Genomic DNA, 21,089 nt, shown 5'->3' on the forward strand with positions numbered 1-21,089 from the left:
TATTTTTTATCTTCTTATTGAACAAGACTTGGATGCGATATATATGAAACGAGATACACTGAGTCACTTTTTTCTATAAATTACTGTCATTAAGATGATTTCTAATACAATGTGACTTTTTGAAAATAAATTATATTATAAACATTGTCAACATTAACAACAAACCATACCTTTCAAAAAAAAAAAAATCAATCTTTGATTCATAATATTGTAAAATTTAAATATTTTAACTAAACTGAAAGTCTTGTTTGATATAGCATTATAATACTGGGCCAATGGGTTGCATCGAATATTGAAGAGCGTGTAATGATTGAGGCCTACGGCGGAATGGGCCCCAACTTACACAAAGGAATTGAGTGTACGAAATAGTGTAGAAACAAGAAAGAGACTTGAATTCTTAATGAAAATAATTAATGTTTGAAATTTAATTCTTAAAACAATTTCGAAATTATTTATAACTTAATTTATTTATTTTATGAAAATTTCTATGTTATTAGTTTTATGAATATAACATCTGAAAGTTATTTTAATACACTCATCTAATAATAAGAAATATAGATAAACTTATTTTAGAAAAACAAATTATATAAACAAGTTGTTGAAGTGATTGAACTTACAATATACTAATTTAGACGCAAGTGATTTATTGTTTTCCCATTAGGGCATTGCCTTTTTTAGGGTCTAGTGGAGCTAGTTGTAGGCCCTGAACAAGTCCTGCGTCAAAGGGAAAGGGAACACCATTTCAGTTCCCTTTTGAAAGAGTACAAGTTATCATCTAATGATTAATTCCTGACAGATTATAGTTACTTATGCCACCACCAAAAACCAGGTTTCATTTCAACATTTATCACTTCTTTTTATTGGTACTACATTTATGTTATTCAAATCCACATCATATTTGGTTTGAATTTTAAATTGAGATGGTCGACTATCCCAGAATTTCATAAACACATTCATACATTAAATGACATACGCACAACATCCTTTACTTGTCCTGAGGTGTTACGTTACGTCTTGTCCCTCTAAAGACAAAAAAGAATGTAAGATTGAATACCAACATGCATAATGTTGGTAATCTTTTTGCATAATTTTCTTCTGTGCCCCAAACTTTCGGATTTTAGTTTTTTCTAGGTGTCCAAAATGCATAAACATTTTTCCACGGGTAAACGCTTTTCCAGATTTTATAGTTACAACTTCACAGCCTAAAGGCAGATTCACAAATTACGAACTAACATTTGTACCAGAAAAACATCACAGTTATAGGTTCAACTTGAAAAGATGCCTAAATATTCTGCGGAATATCATCATTTAGAATTTAGAATTAAGTTGAACTTTGAAATAACCTTAGGATAAAAGGAATGGAGGGGGAAATCAATATATTCCTATGTATTATCTGTATTGTTAAAATGCAAAAAGACATGTACATGAAGTGAAAAGAGCTGGTGTCACCGAGGTCCAGAAAGCTCAATGGCTTCAATAATAAAGGAAGGTTCTTCATGAACATCACTATAATTTTGTGAGAAACTGCAAGTCCTTTCACCATATAGGTTAGTCCCTCCTTGTGACTCCTCTGCCCGCACTGACTGTCCTACCAGACCTTCTAGAATCTTCAGAACTTCTGAAATCTTTGGTCGCAAAGTGGGAAGTGACTGAGTACACTGTAGAGACAAATCCACTGCTTTCTCCAACTCTACAGGATCAAAACATCCCCTCAAATCCCTATCCGCTAACACTTCCAACCGTTTCTCCTCATATAAGGTTCGAACCTGCAGGAATTCGGTAGCTTCCTCAAAATTTATGATCAATGCAAACTCTAGAATATAAAGTCATGAATTTCTCCAGGCTAGATTTTGAGCAAGACACACATAATGTTTCAGTATTTCACGACAAGTGTATTAAGGTGAAGCAGTATTATTGGCAAGCTAGCAAGGTCTTAAGTAAAGATTATTATCACGTAAAGACCAAAGTGGCAAACATGAGATGATGTAAAAAAGTGAGCTCCCAAATAATTTAAAGAAACTACTCACCCAATCAAGAATCATTCCCTTTTGGACCTGAGCATTTCCGGCATCAAGTGCCTTGTGTCCTGTTATGAGCTCCAAAAGTAATATGCCGAATCCAAAAACATCTGTTTTTTCAGAAGACTGTCCAGTTGAGAGATATTCTGGAGCAATGTGACCTACAGTCCCTCGCACTGCAGTAGTTACATGTGAATCCCTTTGATCTAAGAGCTTAGCAAGACCAAAATCTCCCACCACAGCTTCAAAACTTTCATCTAACAAAATATTTGCAGCCTTAACATCCCTGTGGATTATTTTTGGATTGCATTGTTCATGCAAGTATAGAAGCCCCCGTGCTGCTCCAAGAGCAACGCGCATTCGCCTGTTCCAGTCCAATGATGGCTTTTCACGGCAAGTCTCTGTTTGAGGACAAGGGAGAAGAGAAATTCATTGAAATCAAGAGCCATTGGAATTTAATGTAGGAAAGAATGTATTAAAGGAATAAGCTGCATGAATTATGGTGCTATCACAAGATTTTTTTTGCTACAAAAAGTAAACATTTTAATAACTATTACAGATCATACGCTGCCATTTGAAAATGATTAGTTTCTGAAATCCTGAGTAAAGGAATCATTACATGTCACTGATTTGAATCTCCTAAATTCCACTGTAAGAGGCATGTGAATAGCAGTTACATTACTTTACACAACCTTAAGTACAGAATTGAATAATATGAAACAAACCTCTCAAGCGATCAGCAACACTGCCATTGGGCATGTAAGGATAAACAAGTAACCTTTCATCCGGTGTCATACAGAATCCATAGAGACGCAAGAGGTTTCTATGCACGGCCAAGCCAATCATCTCAACTTCTGTTTGAAACTGCACTTCTCCAGTATAATTGGGATCTTTCAACCTCTTTACTGCCACTAACATTTTATTTGCAAGGCATCCTTTGTAGACAACACCAAAACCACCTTGCCCAAGGATATTTTTTGAATTGAAATTTCCGGTGGCAATTTGCAATTCACGGAAGGAGAACCTCTTCAGATGGCCAATATCAAATTCACAATCTTGCTCCACTTCAGATGTCAAGTGTTCGAGTTCAAGAGTGAGGAAAAAACCAGTGAGCAATATGTGCATATTGTTAGAATGTTTTGCAGAATGAAGAAAAAAGGTAGGAAGTTGATGTCAGAAAGTACCATAAGATGTGTACAGAATGTTTGATCTGTACCAATGCAACCAAAATACAAGAAGCACCACTGAAATTACAAATGTGCAACTAAAGCCAATAACAACAGCAAGCACCCTTTGGTGATGACCACCAGTCGACTGAGATGACCCTGTATCTGTAGTTGAATAATCCCTTACATGTACTTCGATTTACTGATTACTAGGCTTTAATATACACAAGTTAAATGTACATTACCATTAGCTGGTTTTGAAAAGCCCATACAAATTTGAGAAGAAGAGGTGCAGAGGAAGCTGTTTCCTGAAATACTGCAATCAAAGAAGTAAAGTGTCAAGTAATGCAATAAACAAGAAGGTTAAATATTTAGAAGAACGAAGAAGAAGTTAAGCCAATGTGGTAAGGAATGTTTAATGTATTAGCTGACTAAACCATTGCAAAATTTGGAAAGGAACGACTGAACGTGCAGCTAGTACATGTACAAGCATTTTTCATTGCTTCCTTAAGAATAACAGACGGGGAAAATAATACAGCATTAGAAAACTGACCTATAACCTTTGGCTAAAATTTTTGGAGTGGGACCACTGAGATTATTGAATGACAAGTCCCTACAGCATTAGGTACAGTAATGAAATGAACATTTTCACTTTTGAGGATCTAAGACGTAAAAATACAACAAAATCGTGATACAGAGCATACAAGAATGAAAGGTCTGTGAGATTAGCAACAAGCTGAGGGATCTGTCCAGATAGTTTATTTTTGCTGAGCCGCCTGAAATACTTTGCATCAATAAATTAGGAAGTAATCAATTAGAGAAAGGCTATTGAAATAGCCAAACAAGAAACAATAATATCATAAACGATAAGTCTATTTGTCAGACCATACTCACAAGTAACTAAGATGAGTCAAAAAGCCCAATGAATTAGGAATTTCTCCATCCAGCTTGTTACCAGAAAGGTCAAGGGTTTGAAGCTCTAAAAGCTTTCCTATCTCAGTCGGAATAGGACCAGATAACTTATTGTTCTGCAATAACCTAAGATAATACAATGGGAAAACAAAGTGATAAGCAAAGTTGGATATATAAATGAATGTCTATTATAGTTTTTGATAAAATAAAAAATCTCCTTGCGTTATACAGTATCAAATAAAAATGAAGGTGTCAAAAAGACAGTCACAACGAGAAAATTAACATGGTAAGTGTTAACCATAGACAAACTAAACAAGGTATTCTACACACTATCACGTTGTCTTTTTTGTTACTCGCAGTCTAACTCTCCCAATAAATATTTGGACCAGTCCCACCCACCACATTGATTACTTAAAGCTTAACCTAAATTGCGATCTAACCCAAGAACCACTATTATGGCACTAGCTACCAGTCTATGAGGTCGGTGCAATAGCAGCCTAAAAAAAAAGAATGCATTTTGTAGCTAAAAAGCTTAAACAACCATCACTTGTGTCTGTAACTAAAAATAGAAAATGGACTTTGTTCACAGACATTGATGATTGACCCAAAGTGCTCAAAGGGAGCACTCAAATAACACATTTTACATCTTATATTCTAAAATACACATCAATATCATTACAGCTAAGTCAACCCAAAAAGAGTGCACATTCGAGAATAAACAAGTATGAAAGTTGCAACTTACAATGTATGAAGGTGGCTCAAATTACCAATTCCTGAGGAAATCGTCCCGGATAAACCCGCACTGGCCATCTCCCTGCCAACACCATCAAATTGTCACCAATTATCAATACCCTCGTGGCTTGAGACTCAAAGATGTATAATTTGTTGCATTAGTCACAACCAAAAGAAAGGAAGCAAGACAAAAAGACTTACAGGGAAACAACATAGCCCTCGGCAGAGCAACCAACCATGTACCAAGTGCAGGGGTCAACAGAATTAATATCCCAACCATCCATAACATGAAACTCATCATACATCTTACTCTTCATGGACATCAAAGCAGCCACTGATAATACCAAACAAAAGAATCCCTCACTGAAACTAAGTTAGAAATGTGAGAAGCAAGGAAAGAAGAAATGCCAAACCTTCATAGTTGACACCCTTTGGAGAGAGAAGGCTATCAGTGCCCTCCACAAGAAGAACCCAGTAACACAGGAAGAGAGAAACGAGACAGGAAACCACTTTGGCATCTTCCATGAAACAACAACAAGAACAACTGATTCAAGCAGTGAGGAGCAACAAAGTTTCCAACTTTTCTACTGGGATCTTCACTTTTACCCTCGCTACTGAAAAAGAAAAAAAGCATAAAAACAAGCAAACCCTTTTGGAAAACCTCTCCGTGCTTGCTGCGTGGAGTGAAAAGAAGGTGAAAAGAACCATTATTTCTTTTTCTTTTTAAATAAAATAAAATAAGAGAGAAAGAAAAAACAAACCGAAATGAATGAAGATGATGAGAGCAGGAAAGACAACTCGAGATTTGGAAATATGACAGTGATTGTCGCTTGGTCTGTGAGGTACGACTACAGTGTTTACCTTCGAGGCCATGATCCTGTGCAGAGAGTCACGTGAACTTCTTGTTCTGACACCATAGGTTGACTGTTTATTTGGTTATAATCGTTGGATATTTTTGTTTAGGATTGTGATGATGAATGAATGGTAAGATGGGTGTAGTGAAAAGTGTTAATGATTAAGAGGAGTGTGAACGAGCGTGTGTTAGGAAACTGGAGGCGCGAAATTTGATGGTTAAGTGATATTTTAGTATTTCGCTATATTTCGAAGATTTAGAAATTGCATGTCTCGGAGCTCAAGGAAGGAACACTTCTACAAATGGTTTGACTCTGAAATGCCAATAACATCCAGTATCATACTTTTTAATTGTTTGCATCATGGTACTTTCAATATTAATCATAGATACCTTAGTTTATAACTACTATTATATATGAGATAAGGTTGATCCAGTTTTGGTATGAAGTCGGGTACCACTTTATTCTAAAATCAATCCATCTAAGGTTAATATGTTTTGTTTAAAACCTTTGAAGGGGTAGTATAAATTTTAGCTTCTCTTCTAATAAAGCTTTTTTGTACCTTGAATAGAAAGTGTATCCAAACATGCTAAGAAGAATATTAAATTAATGTCTGATAAGAAGTCTCATATAAGATCAATAATTAAGACTGTCATAATTGATTTACTTCAGAATCCATGAGTAGAGATGTTTGTGAACTAATTCAATTTAATGTCATTTACGATCATAAATAAAATTTATAAAATACATTCATTATACTATACTGTATTTGAAAGGTAATTTAAAAACTTAATTAAACTTCTTTAACTTACATAATCTTAAGAGTAGTCAATGATCTTCATGATGAAATAAGAACCAGAGAACTTTTGTTCATTGGATTTACTTGTATGTCTCTTTTTTTATAAAATTAGTGTTTTGTTCCTTTATATTTAAGGTTGGTTCTGATTTTGTTCTTTACTTATCTATTTATTTAATTTACGCGTGTTATAAATTTTACTATGTTTGCAGGCTTGTTATATTCACCCAAAAAGAGCACCAAAGAAGAGGTTGAACAACGAGTTAAAGAGACCAGAAGATCTAGTTTATTGTTCCATCAAAATCTCAATTTGGTATATTTTAATTATAACCTGGATAGTCTAAAACATTTAATGAATTACTTTTCACACCAAATTAGGCAAAGAACAATTGTGAACAAATATGCTTGGTGTTACTCCCAGAACTGTAGAGTATACAATTCATTTTTTCGTCATCTACATTTAAGAAAATTCATCTGCAAAATCCTTATTCGTGTCGACTTCAAAAACAACTCTGCTAGCAACTTGTTTTGTTCAACCTTAAATAAGGAATTGAAAGACCAACATATAATAATTTATCCCATCCTTCCATCACAATAATTATTATACAATCAATATTATCATATAATTAGATATCAGTATAAAATTACTTTATAATAAGTAAAATATCTTTTCTCTAAAAAAGGGATAACAACATATGAATTTGCAGCAATTAAAAACGCAACGTCTGTAAACACTTTCAGAATATATTATATAATGACAAGATAAAAAGTTATGAGAACTGTTAGTATCAAATAGCTAAAATACAAGAAACAAAAAATTAAATGTGGAACATTATTAGAGAGCAGCATTAAAGAAAGGAAAACAGACAGATAGCAACATTACATTTCAAAAGGAAAGGAACTGGTCAACAACATTACAAAAGGCACATTATTAACAAGGAGGAAACTAAACTAAACCCAACAACCCCACAATTAAAATCCACCCTCCATTCTCTCCTTCCAGCCAAGGCTTTTAATTTTCCCCCTTGCATAAGCATTCTAAGTTCTGACCATTTCAGGCCAAGTATACTACTACTATATCATCCCATATAGACGCTTACAATAAATGAGGCTATTTGCCTCAGGAAATAAGATCCAAAAGTGGCCACAGAATCAAAAGGAGTATCTATATATATATATATATGCCGATATATCAAGCGCAGGTTCAGCTTGAGACTACACTGGCCAGATAATTTAAACAAGAATAACAGTGGCACTTTCGTTTAACTTTTCGACTAGTATACATTATGCCCCTGGTAGCTTATCATCATGATCCTATGGGATGAACAAATTGTATCCCTATTTGCCGCTTCACATGGTCAGGTATCAACTTGTTAACAAGCTCTGGAGATGCTCCAGTTAACTGTAAACAGGAAGGATTACAATATAGTTGTCCATCATTTAGGATGTTTAGGTTGGATGTTAATGAGGGGAACAGTGTATATATATTTCTAATGCATTGCTTTGTGTACTCTAAGAGACAAACACAAGATGACACACAGCTCAAGACAACCAGACAGATATATAAAGCTTAGAAAATAGAACTATGGATGAATGCATCTTTTCTGATTCAAAAATAGTATCAATCTATTCCTTTGAAATTGTCTCTACAAAAAAATTGCTCCCAGAGCATATGTAAGACCAAGAAGGATATTTTAAGGACTTACTTCCTGTTTGAAGTTAAATAGAGGAGGAAAAGGACGGCCATTTGGCAGGCGAGCATTAGTTTCTCGAAGTTCATCAAAGAAAGGATGTACACATGCTTCAAGCTACAAAACAAGATTAGATTCTTCTTAAACTGATGTTCAGGTTTTCTAAAGAAAAAAAAATCATTGATTAATAAAACTCAGAAGAATTATAGGCTGTGCACATAATGGCATTAGGAAATTAATTAGAATATACAAAGAGGGGATAGAAAGGCAATCACACTAACCGCAGTACACCGGAGACCAGGGGAGTACTGCAAAAGCCGAGATGCAAGATCAATAGCTTCTGGAGGCATCTTTTTGTGGAATATCTACACAATTTTGACGTGTTAGAATGTCTAGGCCATTTTCATATTAATTACATTTTATTCATCCAACAATAAACAATTGTCTGAAAGGGGATAAAATTATAGACCTTGTGCCATGGGTGTGCTTTTATCTGTGGAAACCTGAAGTCATTGTAATTGGGATTCATACAGCGTACTTCCTCGCGAGTTGGTGTGCCAAGCACCTACAAAACATTTTTTTTAAAGATGACTTCTAACAAGGAAGGCTTGACTAAGGAACATAAAATACATGTTGACATCAATTGTACCTTTATAATATGTACAAGCTGGTCTACTGCGTTTTCTCCTGGGAATAATGGCTGCAAAAGTTTAAATTGCAAAATTATAATATGTACAAGCTGGTGTACTGCATTTACTTCATTTAATGGCAAATTCAAATTCATATAATAGTATTATTCTAGAAATAATAATTAATTATCAATGAGACGAACCTGGCCCAGAAGAAGTTCAGCAAGGACACAGCCAGCTGACCAAATATCGATAGAAGTTGTATACTCTGTGGCACCAAATATAAGTTCTGGAGCACGATAGAATCGTGAACATATGTATGATATATTAGCTTCGCCCTTCACCTGGTGAGAGAAAAGAGAAGGTCAGAACAAGAAACACTTCAATGGAAAAATCAATTATATATTAGCGAAAACTAATGATCCTGGATATTGTAAGATGAGTAGTAGTCTCCCACTCCCAGTAAAACACAAGCTGAATGAATACAAGACATCACAAAAACTCCAAAAAAATAAAATATGTTGTGCTACACTACAAGTCAACAAAGAGCCCCACGGCTTCGTGTTGAGCACAGCAAGACATCAACAGAAGATACAGAAATCAAAACAACGAAAAAATTGGACCTGTTCCATCTAAAGTACATTTTTTTTTGGCCATGGGTAGGTTATTGGTTGACATTCTATGCTATTACTTTGTCAATATAAAAGATAATGGTTTGTGAAAAAGATGGACAAAAACTAAGCATACCAAAGCAAAATAAGACCTACTAGAACTTTGGCACTTCCAAAATCACATAGCTTTACTTGGTGTGTAAGAGGATCCACCTGGAATATTCACAGAAACACATTAAAGCCAGAAATATTGACTATTTTTTTAAGAATAAATCAGACATATATATATATATATATATATATATATATATGTATGTATGTATGTATATGAAGGGGATAAGCAAATCTGAGCCATATAATCCTACATGGATTGTTAAGATTAAAAGTTTATTAAAGTCACCCGATTTAAAAACTCAAGTTACTTGTATATAAATCTTGACCATTTTTAATAAGATGCAATGGTCAATATTTACTTCTCTCACTCTCTCATATAAAGAAGTTCTCTCACAATATATATACATATTAAAAAAATACGTGAACAAACCAGAATATTTTGAGGCTTCAAGTCTCTGTGGCAAACTTTGGGAACAGTGTGAATATAAGCCAATCCCCTGAAAATCTGCAAGCATGCCACAAACTTCTATCAGGCATCGTTTAAATAAATCAGAGATATTTATATACCATCAGAAAGTATTAGGCATACCTGGTACATGTAAAGTTTCACATAGATGATCGGCATTCTTTGATTAGCATTGCTATAGTGCTTTAAGACTCTATACATGGACTCCGGAACATATTCCATCACCAAATTTAGAAAAAGTTCATCCGTACTTGTAGTTGAAAAGAAACAATGCTTCAGTGAGATCACATTTGGATGATCCAAGACACGCATTAATTGTAGTTCACGGTTCTTGTATCTTCTGTCCTGTAAAACCTTTTTAATGGCCACTGCCTCCCCAGTTTCCAAGCATTTTGCCTACGAGAAAAAAAATATATTAGCATGTGACAAAGATAGCAAGAGTAATGAACCAAGTATGAAACAATTAGCATACCTGGAAAACAATTCCAAATGAGCCAGTTCCTACGACTCGTTCGGCCTTGTAACTAATAGTCTACAATAATGATTGTAAAAAGACATTAAATTTGCAGTCCAAGATAAATGTCATATGACATTTTTAACAACCAAGCAAATAAATCAACATAAGCGTAATATTATCAGCAGAACGGAATTTACAAAGATCATACCTGTTTGGGCTCCCCGTTTTTGCCTCCAATTGTTGTAGATATGATGTGACCAGTGAGGGAATCATTGTCATTGATGACAGAGGAGGACATCTCCTTTAAATTTGTAAAGGTATATAAAATATTAGAATACCAACCTTCTTCACAAAATATTTCAAATAATTGCTAATGATATCAGAAGGAAGATAAAAGTTGGAAGAATACACTTAACCAATAGGCAGACACATAAAATAAACTAGGTGGAGACTACGATGATAAACAGCGTGTGAAAGTTGGAAGACTCGGTGGAGACTATGATGGTAGACAACATACCCAATTAAAACATCACATTTAATAACTCAAAAGTTTAAGACATAACGTGAGAAAAAAACACCGGGTGAGCAACTTCAGAATAATATTTCAGAAAATTCAGTGGTGGAAATATTATGTTAAGAAATTATTAACATGGAACCAAGAACTATAACAGCACTATGTTAAGAGTTCAAACTTCAATTGAAGTTGTTGAAAGTAAGAACTGAAGGGAGCACAACGAGTAATGTAACTAAAATAAATCAAAATAAAGTAACAGCTAATGCAGAGAACAGAAAACTGGATAAAAACAATTTTTAACAGAATCAGAAATAAAAGAAAATCTCGTGCACAAGTGGCAAAGGAAACGATTACAAGTTCAGGACAAACAAGAAAAAACCGAATCGCTGAGAACGCAACATCGACACAAGATTATAATATACAAGATCAGAGTACGATACAGGTGTCGGAAACGAACAAATCTCAACTCAGTAGAAAACCCAGTTCAGAACCTCTTTCAAGAAAAAAAATTGAAACTTCACAGAAAACCACAGATCAACACAAAAAATAGCAAAACATGGGTTTTCAGCCTTAAGCTCAAAGAAAAAACTTTCAGCCAAGAAAAAAAGAATTTCCATCTCCCAATAACAAACCCCAACATCCCCTTTTTCCAACCTAAAAGGAGTAAACAAGAAACAAATAAATATAAAAACAAAAATTATGCATCTCACTCCCACATGATTTCAGCTTCATCGACTAACCAACGAGGAAATCCAAGAGACATTTTGGACTCTCCCATTTCTGGGTCATACGCTTTCTCACCAACCATACAATCAGCATATTAACAAGACTATAAAGATAATTTTTTGAGCTGGAAAAGTACCTTATCCTCAGCCATGGCAGAGGGTAGAGAAAAGAGGAAGAATCTAAGAAGAAGAAGAAGAAGAAGAAGAAGAAGAAGAAGAGAAGGGAAAGAGAGGGTACGAAGGAAAAGGTAGAATGGAGGACCTGGAGGACCCAGTAAGAGAAAGACAAGTCCATGTGATCACAGCTCTCCTTTTTCCACTCTTTTCTTTTCTGTCTTCGTACCATTTTTATTTATTTATTTTCGATTTTTCCCGCTTTTATTGACTATCTTTGCAGATTAGGAAGACCTCGCTGTTAACCACAATCATTAGGTGTGCTTAACTGAAATGATAATGATAATAGAAACATAAACAAATTAAATTAATTAATAGGTACGTAATTAATAACACGATGATGCTTAAGTTTCCTGTTTTCGGCTTTAGCAGAGCCTCTCAGCGAGTTGAGGGCCCAAAATGATTATGTCATTTAATCATATAATTAGGTCCACTCTCGCACATCACCCAATTCACTTTTAAATTTGGGATAATGTATATTATGTTCTATATATTTTTAGTGCATGTAGAAATAATTCTATTAAAAAATAAATATTATTGGTTTCATTTCAGTTTATTTTTATTATTTTTGTTGTTTTGTTTAGGACATTGGTATTTTACGTGGAAAATAGTTTTAAAAAACTAACCGTATGTTTGTTTCCGGACACAAAAATGCTAAGGAAATAAATATTTTGAAAGTGTGAGAATTGAGGATTAAAAGAAATATTGAGACATAGAAAGTCATATTACTTTTGTCTTTGAACTTTCTCTATTCGAAAGAAAAATATTATTTAATTTAATTTTTCTTTCATTTTTTACTTTTTTTAATTCTCAATTCAAGCGACCTCGTTTTTCTCTCTCATTTTCTTTATTTTTTTCTTTTTTCCTATTATAAAATTCAATCCTTAATTCAATTACACCATAAGAAATTATAACTAATTTAAAAGTTGAGTTTCGTCTTTATATTATTATTTTTAGTTATATGAGAACAAATAAATATTTTATCTATTATTATATATCTCATTTTGAAATCTGGTTCATCCAACCAAAATCACCATCACATCTCGAAAACCAGTAAAGTCACACACACAAACGAATTTTGTAAATACATTAAACATTGAAAAAATTGGATTTCAAAATTTAGTGTAACCTTAATCACATTTATAAACGCGGTGGAGAGAAATGAAGAAAATAGGTGGAAAAGGAAAGTGAGATGGGATGTTTACCCAAATCAAATGAAGTCATGACTTTAAGGGTACTTTTGTCTTTTTAAAACAAGTTGGGTGTGTAGAAAGAAAAACGTGGGGTGGAGGAAGAAAAGTCCCCTCACACACAGGTCCACCAATTGATTGGATAACGCAACTTTTAAAATGTATGAAATATTTAACCAATATTAAACTTTTCTCTTATGAGCCCACCTGTGTCGGATAAGTACAATTTTTTTTTTCGTATGATTTACGTAAATAATTTAAAGTATGACTTATGTAGATGCAAGTTTGACTTCTTTCGGACACTGAATGAGAGCAACTTTGTACGTTGTACAGAGATTTATTTTAATTTTTCTTATTTTAAGAAACTAAAATAAATACGTCGCATATTTTTGGAGGATAAATTTGGATATAAATCCTTTAACAAATTTTACTAAGTCTTTATTTGTTTCATTCTTAATTTTAGCTGGCTTTTGTGCCTTTTTAAATCATTAAAAAAATACAACGCATTGTCTGGAAAAAAATTACAGTGTAAAGCAAGCATTTAAACATTTTACCAACCAAACAACTGTTAATGAAATCATAATTAAGACAATCAATAACGGGACTGTGAAACCTCAATAAAAATCGAAAGATTAAATCATATATGTATTTTTCAGAATTAAAAGTAAAATTTAAAATGATTTTTTACCTGAAACTTTCTGCTTAAAAACTGCTTGATTTGATGTTGAAATAATAAAAAGAAAACTATTTATAGTCTAATAAAGTGTGTTGCCACACAATTCTATGACAACTTTTCCTACGCTAAAAATATATAACAATATTCCTCGTCTTATGATTTTAATATGATTTCCTATACACTAAAATCAATTTTAGATCCAAGTGAAATATTTGTTTAACTAATTCGATCATTCAAAAACCAATAACTTTCTATTTATTTAAAATTACAAATCTCGGATAAGTTTGGTTAAACTTAATAAGTATTTCTAAAATGGTTAAAAAAACACTCATCTAGGAAGTAAATATGATTTATTAGTAAAAAAGGACAGAGAAAAAACTGTTCTTTTTTTCAAAGTACATTAAAAAGAAATATGCGTAGACAAACTTACCCTACTTTTCAAATAAGTAATTCTCTTTGAAAAAATGATTTCAAAAACATTTATTTTTACTTTTCACCAAAATAATTGAGGCTAAAGTGAAACGGTTATCATTGGAACTATTAAAAGCCCGCCAAACCATAAACTACAAGTAACGTAAACAAGCCAATGTTGTTGAAAGAAAAAACTATTCAGAGAAGAAATGAAAAGGAACAAGAAAAGTTGATGAAATGTTTGTTGTCGTTGTTGTGGGTAGTGTCACTCCTTTCCTTTGCTTGTCAAAGATGGAATTTTGAAGTGGGAAAGCTGAAAATGCGCCCCAACACCTGCTGTCTGTGTTGTGTTTGGTGGGAAGTTGTTGTTCCATACACATTCTCATTCTTATTCCATAAGGTATGTTTTCAATGCACAGTTGGGTTTTCATCTTTCGCTTGGATTTCACTCATTCATCTACTACTTTCTCAGCTGCTGCATATCTCCATCACCTACTTCTTCGCTTCACTTCGAAACATACCTGAAAGCTCCACTCTTCTGCTTAATTCCCTATTGCCCCCACCAAACTTGAATTCTAATGGAATCCATATTAGTCAGTAAGACACCATAAACATACACCTTTTCATGCCTCTCAGAGTTCCTTCTTCTTGTTTCAGTGACCATTTATCTTTGTATGGGAAAAAGAGAGGGACGAGGCTTATGTGAATAGTTAAAGTCGTAAACTTTAGCTACTTTAAATTCAGCTGATAGGTAGTGGTGTAATGGGGAAACAAGGGTCTCATAAAAGTCTGCGTTCTGAGTTTCAGGGTTGGCATTCCAAAACTTTGTTGCTTCAGGGGCTCAAAAGTGATTCTTCAAAATGCAATTCTTGTAGGGGGATCTATGTAGGGAAAAAACACATCAGAGCCATTGTTGTCATGTTTGGATTGCTGGGTTGCCTTTTCCTTCTTGACTCTCTTATCATCTCATTTTTTGAGTTTACCAATCTTCAACCCGTTTCAGCCCCAAATAACTCAAGTCTGTTTCAGGTACAAGTACAGAATCTCTTGCGTGCTAGCACCCTCCTCGAACTCATATATGCAAATAATTTTAGAGATTATCTTTATGTGATCATACTTATTCTTGAGGAAATTGTGTTTTGAGTTTCTCAATTTTCAATAAGAATTAGTCTTAGCCTCTGTATTTTAGAAGGATAATTTTAATCTGAGTATTTTTGTAACTAGTGAATTTTTCCCTTTTTGGTGATACTTAAGATATTAGGACCAAGAACAGAATTCATCAATATAAAAAAAATTATTCTTTTCAAAACTAACACCAATTTGGACCAAAAATTGAAAGACATAGATAGAACGCATTTTATCTTTTATTTTATTAATCATATTGATGGATGGTGGAGCTATTGAACATGAATTTTTATTTATCTTCATAGTCCTTTTCTCAGTAAGCTGGTTTCCTTTATCTTTTACATCTAACGTAATCTGATGTCAACCGTGTCTGTACAACTTTGTTCTGAAAATTAGAAATTTTAACTTCATGTGGTTCAAAGTTTCCAACCGACTTTTCTGCGTGTGATTCAAAGTAATCTACTACTCGAAAATGGAAACAATTTTTCTACATTTTAAATGTGATGTTTCAGAACATTTGAGAGTAAATTATGTTAACTCGGGGTGCACGTCTCAAGTCTGTATAATTCAAGCTGTCTTGTACTTAAAATTTATGTGATATTTTTGCTGATTGGCATATATAACTAATGTATGTTTTAATGAAAAGGGTAGAGATTCCTACATCTACAGAAAGCAATCGCCAGTATATATGTATGAACGACTTCTAAACTTGGCTTCCAGTGCTTTTGCAGAGGTTAGGATCAAACTTACAGATTCATGTGCATATGTTTGGATATTTCTTTTCAACATTTGAAGTTTATTTCTGTCTTTTGTTACCACAGAAGGAGTTCAAGCAAGAATCATCCAATTTATGGGTGGAACCATTTCGGCAGGCATCTTCATGGAAACCTTGTGCAGAAAGAAAAGTTCAATCCAATTCGGGTATGTAATAAAAACATGCACAAAACTTTTACGACGTGTATTTATTCTTATACTTTTATATCAACAACTTGAGGTTTCAAATGTAACTTATTATCAGAAAATTATTTGCTTGGTATACTACTCTGTAACTGGTTTATAATCTGTGACAGGGAAGCCTGTGCAAAGTAATGGCTACATCTTAATCAGTGCAAATGGTGGTCTTAATCAACAACGAGTTGCTGTAAGTACAAGCAGTTAATTCATATCTTTCCAGACATTCACATAACTAGACGCATACAAACACTACTAATCCTATCATTGTGGAGTGGAAAAGTAACGGATCTTAAACAATGAAATTAAGTATTGTACTGACATAACGCTGGCTATCAACTATCAAGCACGTAGTTAATTACTCTACTTGTGATCAAATATGATCTTTTATCCTTTCTTTTTGACATGCTTTTGGCATATCCAATAATGGAAGTAATGAGACTACTGTAGTGATTACAGATTTGCAATGCTGTTGCTGTGGCATCTCTCCTTAATGCAACTTTAGTCATTCCAGAATTTCTTTACAGTAACGTATGGAAGGATCCAAGGTACGATGTGTTCGGTAGTAAAGTAAAAACTGAACTTTTCACTTGCGTAATGTGATTTTAATAGTTCAATGTTTTCTCAATTATCAAAATCTCAATTTACAGTACGATTTGGAGTTATACACCTGCATTTGCAGTATTTGATTTCAATTGAATGGCTCAACAATTTATGAAATAGTTATCTAAAAATTGCAGCCAGTTTGGTGACATATACCAGGAGGAGTATTTCATGAATACCTTGAAGGATGATATCAATATTGAGAAGGAACTTCCACCTCATTTGAAATCTCTGGATGTAGAAGCGATTGGTAGCCAGGTTTTGTAATCTTTCATTTGATGTGCTTTAGAAGACAGACTAAAATCGTTATAACAACAACTTCAATAAACACCTTGCTTTTTAGATTACAGACGCAGATCTTACCAAGGAAGCAACAACTGCTGACTATATCAAAATTGTGCTTCCTCTTCTTTTGAGAAATGGAGTAGTTCACTTCCTGGGATACGGAAATCGACTGGGTTTTGATCCATTGCCTTCTGATATTCAGGTCATAAGTTTTACCTTGGTTGTCTAGTTTTAAACAGGTTACTACTCTGTTGGAAGTTTGCCTTTATGTACAATACTATGTTGTCGATAGGACTGCCACTGGTTTACCGTATACAACTTAAACAAAAATACCCCTTTTTCTACTATCAGATATCTAATCCTCGATCATGGAAACACTGATGAGAAATTCTATTCGATAGTTGGTAGCTTCAAATTTCACAAATTATTTTCCACCAACCTCTATCATTTGAAGAGATATTCTTCATTTTCATTACGTAGTAATCAGATCTGACCACTTGAATGAACTAAGTGTTATCTGCATCAGATCTGCACTCGTTTAGTGTACTTTTAAGGTTCAAATTTAGGATGAATTTTTATATGTTTGCAACAATTCCATTTGCAGAGGTTAAGATGCAAATGCAATTTCCATGCTTTGAAATTCGCGCCAAAAATTCAACAACTTGGCTCGATATTGATCCAAAGGATTAGGAAATATGGTGCTCGACGAAGCATGTTAGACACTCAATTGCTGGGAAAGTTCATCCACAACAACCAATATCATGAAGGTAAAAGGGGCTCAGCAAAATATCTAGCTTTGCACTTGAGATTTGAAATAGACATGGTAGCCTATTCCTTATGCGAATTTGGAGGCGGGGAAGAAGAGAGGAAGGAACTTCAAGCCTATAGAGAAAGACATTTCCCACTGTTTCTTGAACGCTTGAAGAAGAATTCAACGTATGCATGTTTCTACCATATGCTCTGCTATATAATGTTTTTAATGGTAAATATCCTTGCCGTTTATCTAATTTGTTTGATGCACTTGCTATTGATGTTTATAGCTCTATTTCTCCAATGAATTTGAGAAAACTGGGAAGATGTCCATTAACACCAGAAGAAGCAGCACTTGTTCTAGCAGGTCTAGGTTTCAAACCCGAAACTTATATTTACTTGGCTGGTTCACACATTTATGGGGGAAACTCGAGAATGGAACCCTTCACTAGCCTCTATCCTAATGTGATCACAAAGGAAAACCTGCTTACAGACAGTGAACTAGCACCTTTCAGGAATTTTTCTTCTCAGGTAATTTCGTATTCTCTCCATTATCTTTGACAATAATGATCTCACTCAACCATTTTTTTTAGTATCCACTCAGATTACTTCACCGTTCACTGATGTTCTTGAAAATATATGTAAGATTTTAATGAACTGTATGAAGTGTACCCAAGTACATTTTAAGGTTCAGAATCAGACAAGCACTTCACTTAGGAGAGAGTTTATTCTCAAGAAATTTTATCTGGGACAGTATTGTCAACTAAATATTTTCACAATACTAAATAACTATAGTAACTTTGATGTGAATGCAGTTGGCGGCTCTGGATTTCATTGCATGTGCAAGTGCTGATGTATTTGCCATGACTGACTCTGGTAGCCAACTTTCATCATTGGTATCTGGATTCAGAACCTACTATGGTGGTGATCATGCTCCGACATTGCGGCCAAACAAGACAAGGCTAGCCGCAATTTTGAGGGAGAACAACACCATAAAATGGAACAGGTTTGAAGTCAGAGTAAGGAAGATGATTCTGGAAGGTCAGAAGGCTGGCATTAGGAGTTATGGCCGAAGCATTTATAGAAACCCCAGGTGCCCTCAGTGCATGTGCAAACACCATTAGATACTAGCTAGTCCTTACATCAACACTTGTTAATAAAAAAACACTTCCTTTTTAGATTCAATTTCTTTAGCCATTGATTCTTTTCCCCATGTATAATATGTTACTCTCGATCCTATACATAGAAAATAAATTGGCTTCTTTTCTCAAAGAATAGATTCTATTAGCATTATTGTACTGATGTGTTGAAATAAGATCCAAATACATAAAATAAGAAAATAGAAAAACAATGAAGTGATTGAAATTGAACACATGATAATGTATTTAGTTCCCCTTGATTAGGAGGCTTGAGCATGTCATAGAGAAACTTCATTAATGACCTCACAGTGAAAACTTGGGGCAGAGTCATGGTTTGTCTTTAGCCTGTAAAAAAACCAGCTCAAAATTATATTTATTTAACCGAGCCAAATTTAAAAAATTGAGCTTGAGATGGTTACAAATTTTAAAGCTTGGGTTTGGTTCATTACTTGGTTTATGATTTGAATATTTTCTTTCTCTTTAGGTAAAATTTGGTCAATAGATTAAGTATTTTAGAAACCTGAGAATATATTTAATAACATTTTATTAGAATAACATAATTGTTGTATTTTTCTTTCTCAAAAAGATCTTAAATGATGTTTTAAAAGGAAGTAAGATTTATATTCATACATATCATTTAAAACAAGACTCTTGAAAATTAACATCAGGTAGTATGTGTGTGTAAAAGATGTTAAACAAAATTATATTCTTTTTAGAATATATAATAAATTAAACAGCAATTGTTTAAGTGATACATATATCATGAGTGCAACTGAAGGTCAAAATTGATACACCTTGCAATCAACATCAATGGTTGTACGAATGGTATGGAAGCGGATATGAATCATATGATTCTTGCAATTCTGATAACTACGCTCGCCACACAATAAAAGGACAGAGGAAAAAATAAAATTACTAGAAATTTATCTATAAACTGAAAACATTTTACATTTGAAATAGACAAAAAATAATATTATTTAGTGTTTTTGAATAATTTATCATTTGTAATTCTTTAAGGCGTGATAGCCTTATGATTCTTAAGCCCTATAAGTGAAGAGTTTCAAAATTTCCATATTTGGGAAAGAATATTTAACCCTTCTAAATTTGATTGTTTTTAAAATAGGTACTATCAACGCTAGATTTATTTTAATTAACACTTAAACTTTATTTTCTTTATAGATAGACATCTTAAACTTTAGTTTGATTCTGATTCATCCTTAAAATTAACATGTATTTATATTTTTTATCGTTAAAGAAAATGTAAAAATAAATGCGTATATGCCCATGTTTCTATTATAGTATATATGGAATATGTAATGTTTGAAATCTTATCTCATCTCTGTAACCAACTTTAGTGGAATCCAGTCACTGAGTTATTCATTTGCTCAAGGTCAAAAGTAAACCGCTTCCCATAAATAACTTTCAGAAAAATACTGAACTGTCTAAAATGGCTGAATTTGTAGCATATTTGGAAACAGATGTGGATGTAAAGCAAAAGCTAAAAAGAGCTCAAAAACTGAACCATTCTACTTTAGTTCAAAAACTGAAGCTCAAAAAGTGCATCTATCTCTATGTATAGTATGGTATGTAGAAAGAAATTTAGAAAGAATGGTATTGATTATTTTTTTTGCCAAAAATAACCTAATTTGTGATTTCCGTTTCTTTTGTGTTCATAGGAAGTGATGTTAAAATATTTAACTAAAAGCTTTTTAATTCCACGACTTTTTAACTCCATTCACATTATTGTTTGAGTTATGTACATAAAAAAAGCATTTCAAGAATTATTATCCAAGAAGATGAAATTAGGGACACGGAAATCTAGCGAGCTGACCAACGTTAAAGAAGCTGAAAGTGAAAGTAAAGTGGAAAGTGACGTGCAAAATGTTAGTAATTATTTTGTGATGCAGATGAAAATTTTGAAATCAATGTTCTTCCGTGTCACGTCAAAGAATTAAACATTAGCAGAAAAATGTTAGTCCTAATTATCTATTAATAAAAGAATACAGGGTTAGGGTTAGGTTAAAAATTCAAGTATGAGTCTAAATTTTATATTGATAAGATATGAGAAATTAGAACACTATATAAGAATAAAGACCCATAAAC

At 33.4% G+C, this 21,089-nt stretch overlaps 3 protein-coding genes across 5 annotated transcripts; 1 reads left to right on the forward strand and 2 right to left on the reverse strand.

Annotated features, from left to right (window-relative positions):
* Positions 1-1,359: 1,359 nt before the first annotated feature.
* Positions 1,360-6,054, reverse strand: LOC114189249 (probable LRR receptor-like serine/threonine-protein kinase At5g45780). 2 transcript variants are annotated; one of them, XM_028077974.1, is made up of 12 exons: positions 5,590-6,054; positions 5,242-5,442; positions 5,030-5,162; positions 4,839-4,910; positions 4,079-4,222; positions 3,889-3,960; positions 3,738-3,797; positions 3,430-3,500; positions 3,203-3,349; positions 2,744-3,082; positions 2,028-2,419; positions 1,446-1,766 (listed from the first exon to the last, which is right to left on the reverse strand). In XM_028077974.1, the coding sequence occupies exons 2-12, from the start codon at positions 5,351-5,353 to the stop codon at positions 1,446-1,448; spliced, it is 1,863 nt and encodes a 620-aa protein (XP_027933775.1). In that variant the 5' UTR covers positions 5,354-5,442; positions 5,590-6,054. The 2 variants fall into 2 exon arrangements, with proteins under 2 accessions (XP_027933776.1, XP_027933775.1); XM_028077975.1 differs by lacking the exon at positions 5,590-6,054 and having other exon boundaries at positions 1,360-1,766; positions 5,242-5,551.
* A 1,269-nt stretch (positions 6,055-7,323) lies between these two features.
* LOC114189254 (shaggy-related protein kinase eta-like) lies at positions 7,324-12,016 on the reverse strand. Its single transcript, XM_028077980.1, has 12 exons — positions 11,820-12,016; positions 10,652-10,744; positions 10,459-10,518; positions 10,110-10,382; positions 9,951-10,025; positions 9,563-9,619; positions 8,999-9,139; positions 8,816-8,866; positions 8,636-8,731; positions 8,448-8,531; positions 8,182-8,283; positions 7,324-7,877 (listed from the first exon to the last, which is right to left on the reverse strand). The coding sequence occupies exons 1-12, from the start codon at positions 11,832-11,834 to the stop codon at positions 7,782-7,784; spliced, it is 1,143 nt and encodes a 380-aa protein (XP_027933781.1). The 5' UTR covers positions 11,835-12,016; the 3' UTR covers positions 7,324-7,781.
* Positions 12,017-14,606: 2,590 nt separating this feature from the next.
* LOC114189250 (O-fucosyltransferase 8) lies at positions 14,607-19,134 on the forward strand. 2 transcript variants are annotated; one of them, XM_028077977.1, is made up of 11 exons: positions 14,608-14,842; positions 14,941-15,162; positions 15,905-15,991; positions 16,080-16,179; positions 16,329-16,399; positions 16,669-16,757; positions 16,950-17,070; positions 17,156-17,299; positions 17,702-18,033; positions 18,138-18,378; positions 18,663-19,133. In XM_028077977.1, exons 2-11 carry the CDS (start codon positions 15,052-15,054, stop codon positions 18,969-18,971), a joined length of 1,605 nt encoding a protein of 534 aa, XP_027933778.1. In that variant the 5' UTR covers positions 14,608-14,842; positions 14,941-15,051; the 3' UTR covers positions 18,972-19,133. The 2 variants fall into 2 exon arrangements, with proteins under 2 accessions (XP_027933777.1, XP_027933778.1); XM_028077976.1 differs by having other exon boundaries at positions 14,607-15,162; positions 18,663-19,134.
* Positions 19,135-21,089: the final 1,955 nt, after the last annotated feature.

Source organism: Vigna unguiculata, chromosome 6, assembly GCF_004118075.2.
Source record: "Vigna unguiculata cultivar IT97K-499-35 chromosome 6, ASM411807v1, whole genome shotgun sequence".
Taxonomy (NCBI): Eukaryota; Viridiplantae; Streptophyta; class Magnoliopsida; order Fabales; family Fabaceae; genus Vigna; species Vigna unguiculata.

Excerpts from the sequence above, each read along its gene's own strand:
- LOC114189249 (XM_028077975.1), bottom strand. The coding sequence starts at position 5,353 with ATGGAAGATGCCAAAGTGGTTTCCTGTCTCGTTTCTCTCTTCCTGTGT. Across the intron at positions 2,420-2,743 it reads TGTTGCTGATCGCTTGAGAG|AGACTTGCCGTGAAAAGCCA; the intron begins GTTTGTTTCATA and ends GTCCTCAAACAG. Across the intron at positions 1,767-2,027 it reads AGGGAATGATTCTTGATTGG|GTTCGAACCTTATATGAGGA; the intron begins GTGAGTAGTTTC and ends GAATTCCTGCAG.
- LOC114189254 (XM_028077980.1), bottom strand. Across the intron at positions 10,026-10,109 it reads TGAAACTTTACATGTACCAG|ATTTTCAGGGGATTGGCTTA; the intron begins GTATGCCTAATA and ends GCATGCTTGCAG. Across the intron at positions 8,284-8,447 it reads CTGGTCTCCGGTGTACTGCG|CTTGAAGCATGTGTACATCC; the intron begins GTTAGTGTGATT and ends CTTGTTTTGTAG.
- LOC114189250 (XM_028077976.1), top strand. The coding sequence starts at position 14,896 with ATGGGGAAACAAGGGTCTCATAAAAGTCTGCGTTCTGAGTTTCAGGGT. Across the intron at positions 17,071-17,155 it reads TAGAAGCGATTGGTAGCCAG|ATTACAGACGCAGATCTTAC; the intron begins GTTTTGTAATCT and ends CTTGCTTTTTAG. Across the intron at positions 18,379-18,662 it reads TCAGGAATTTTTCTTCTCAG|TTGGCGGCTCTGGATTTCAT; the intron begins GTAATTTCGTAT and ends ATGTGAATGCAG.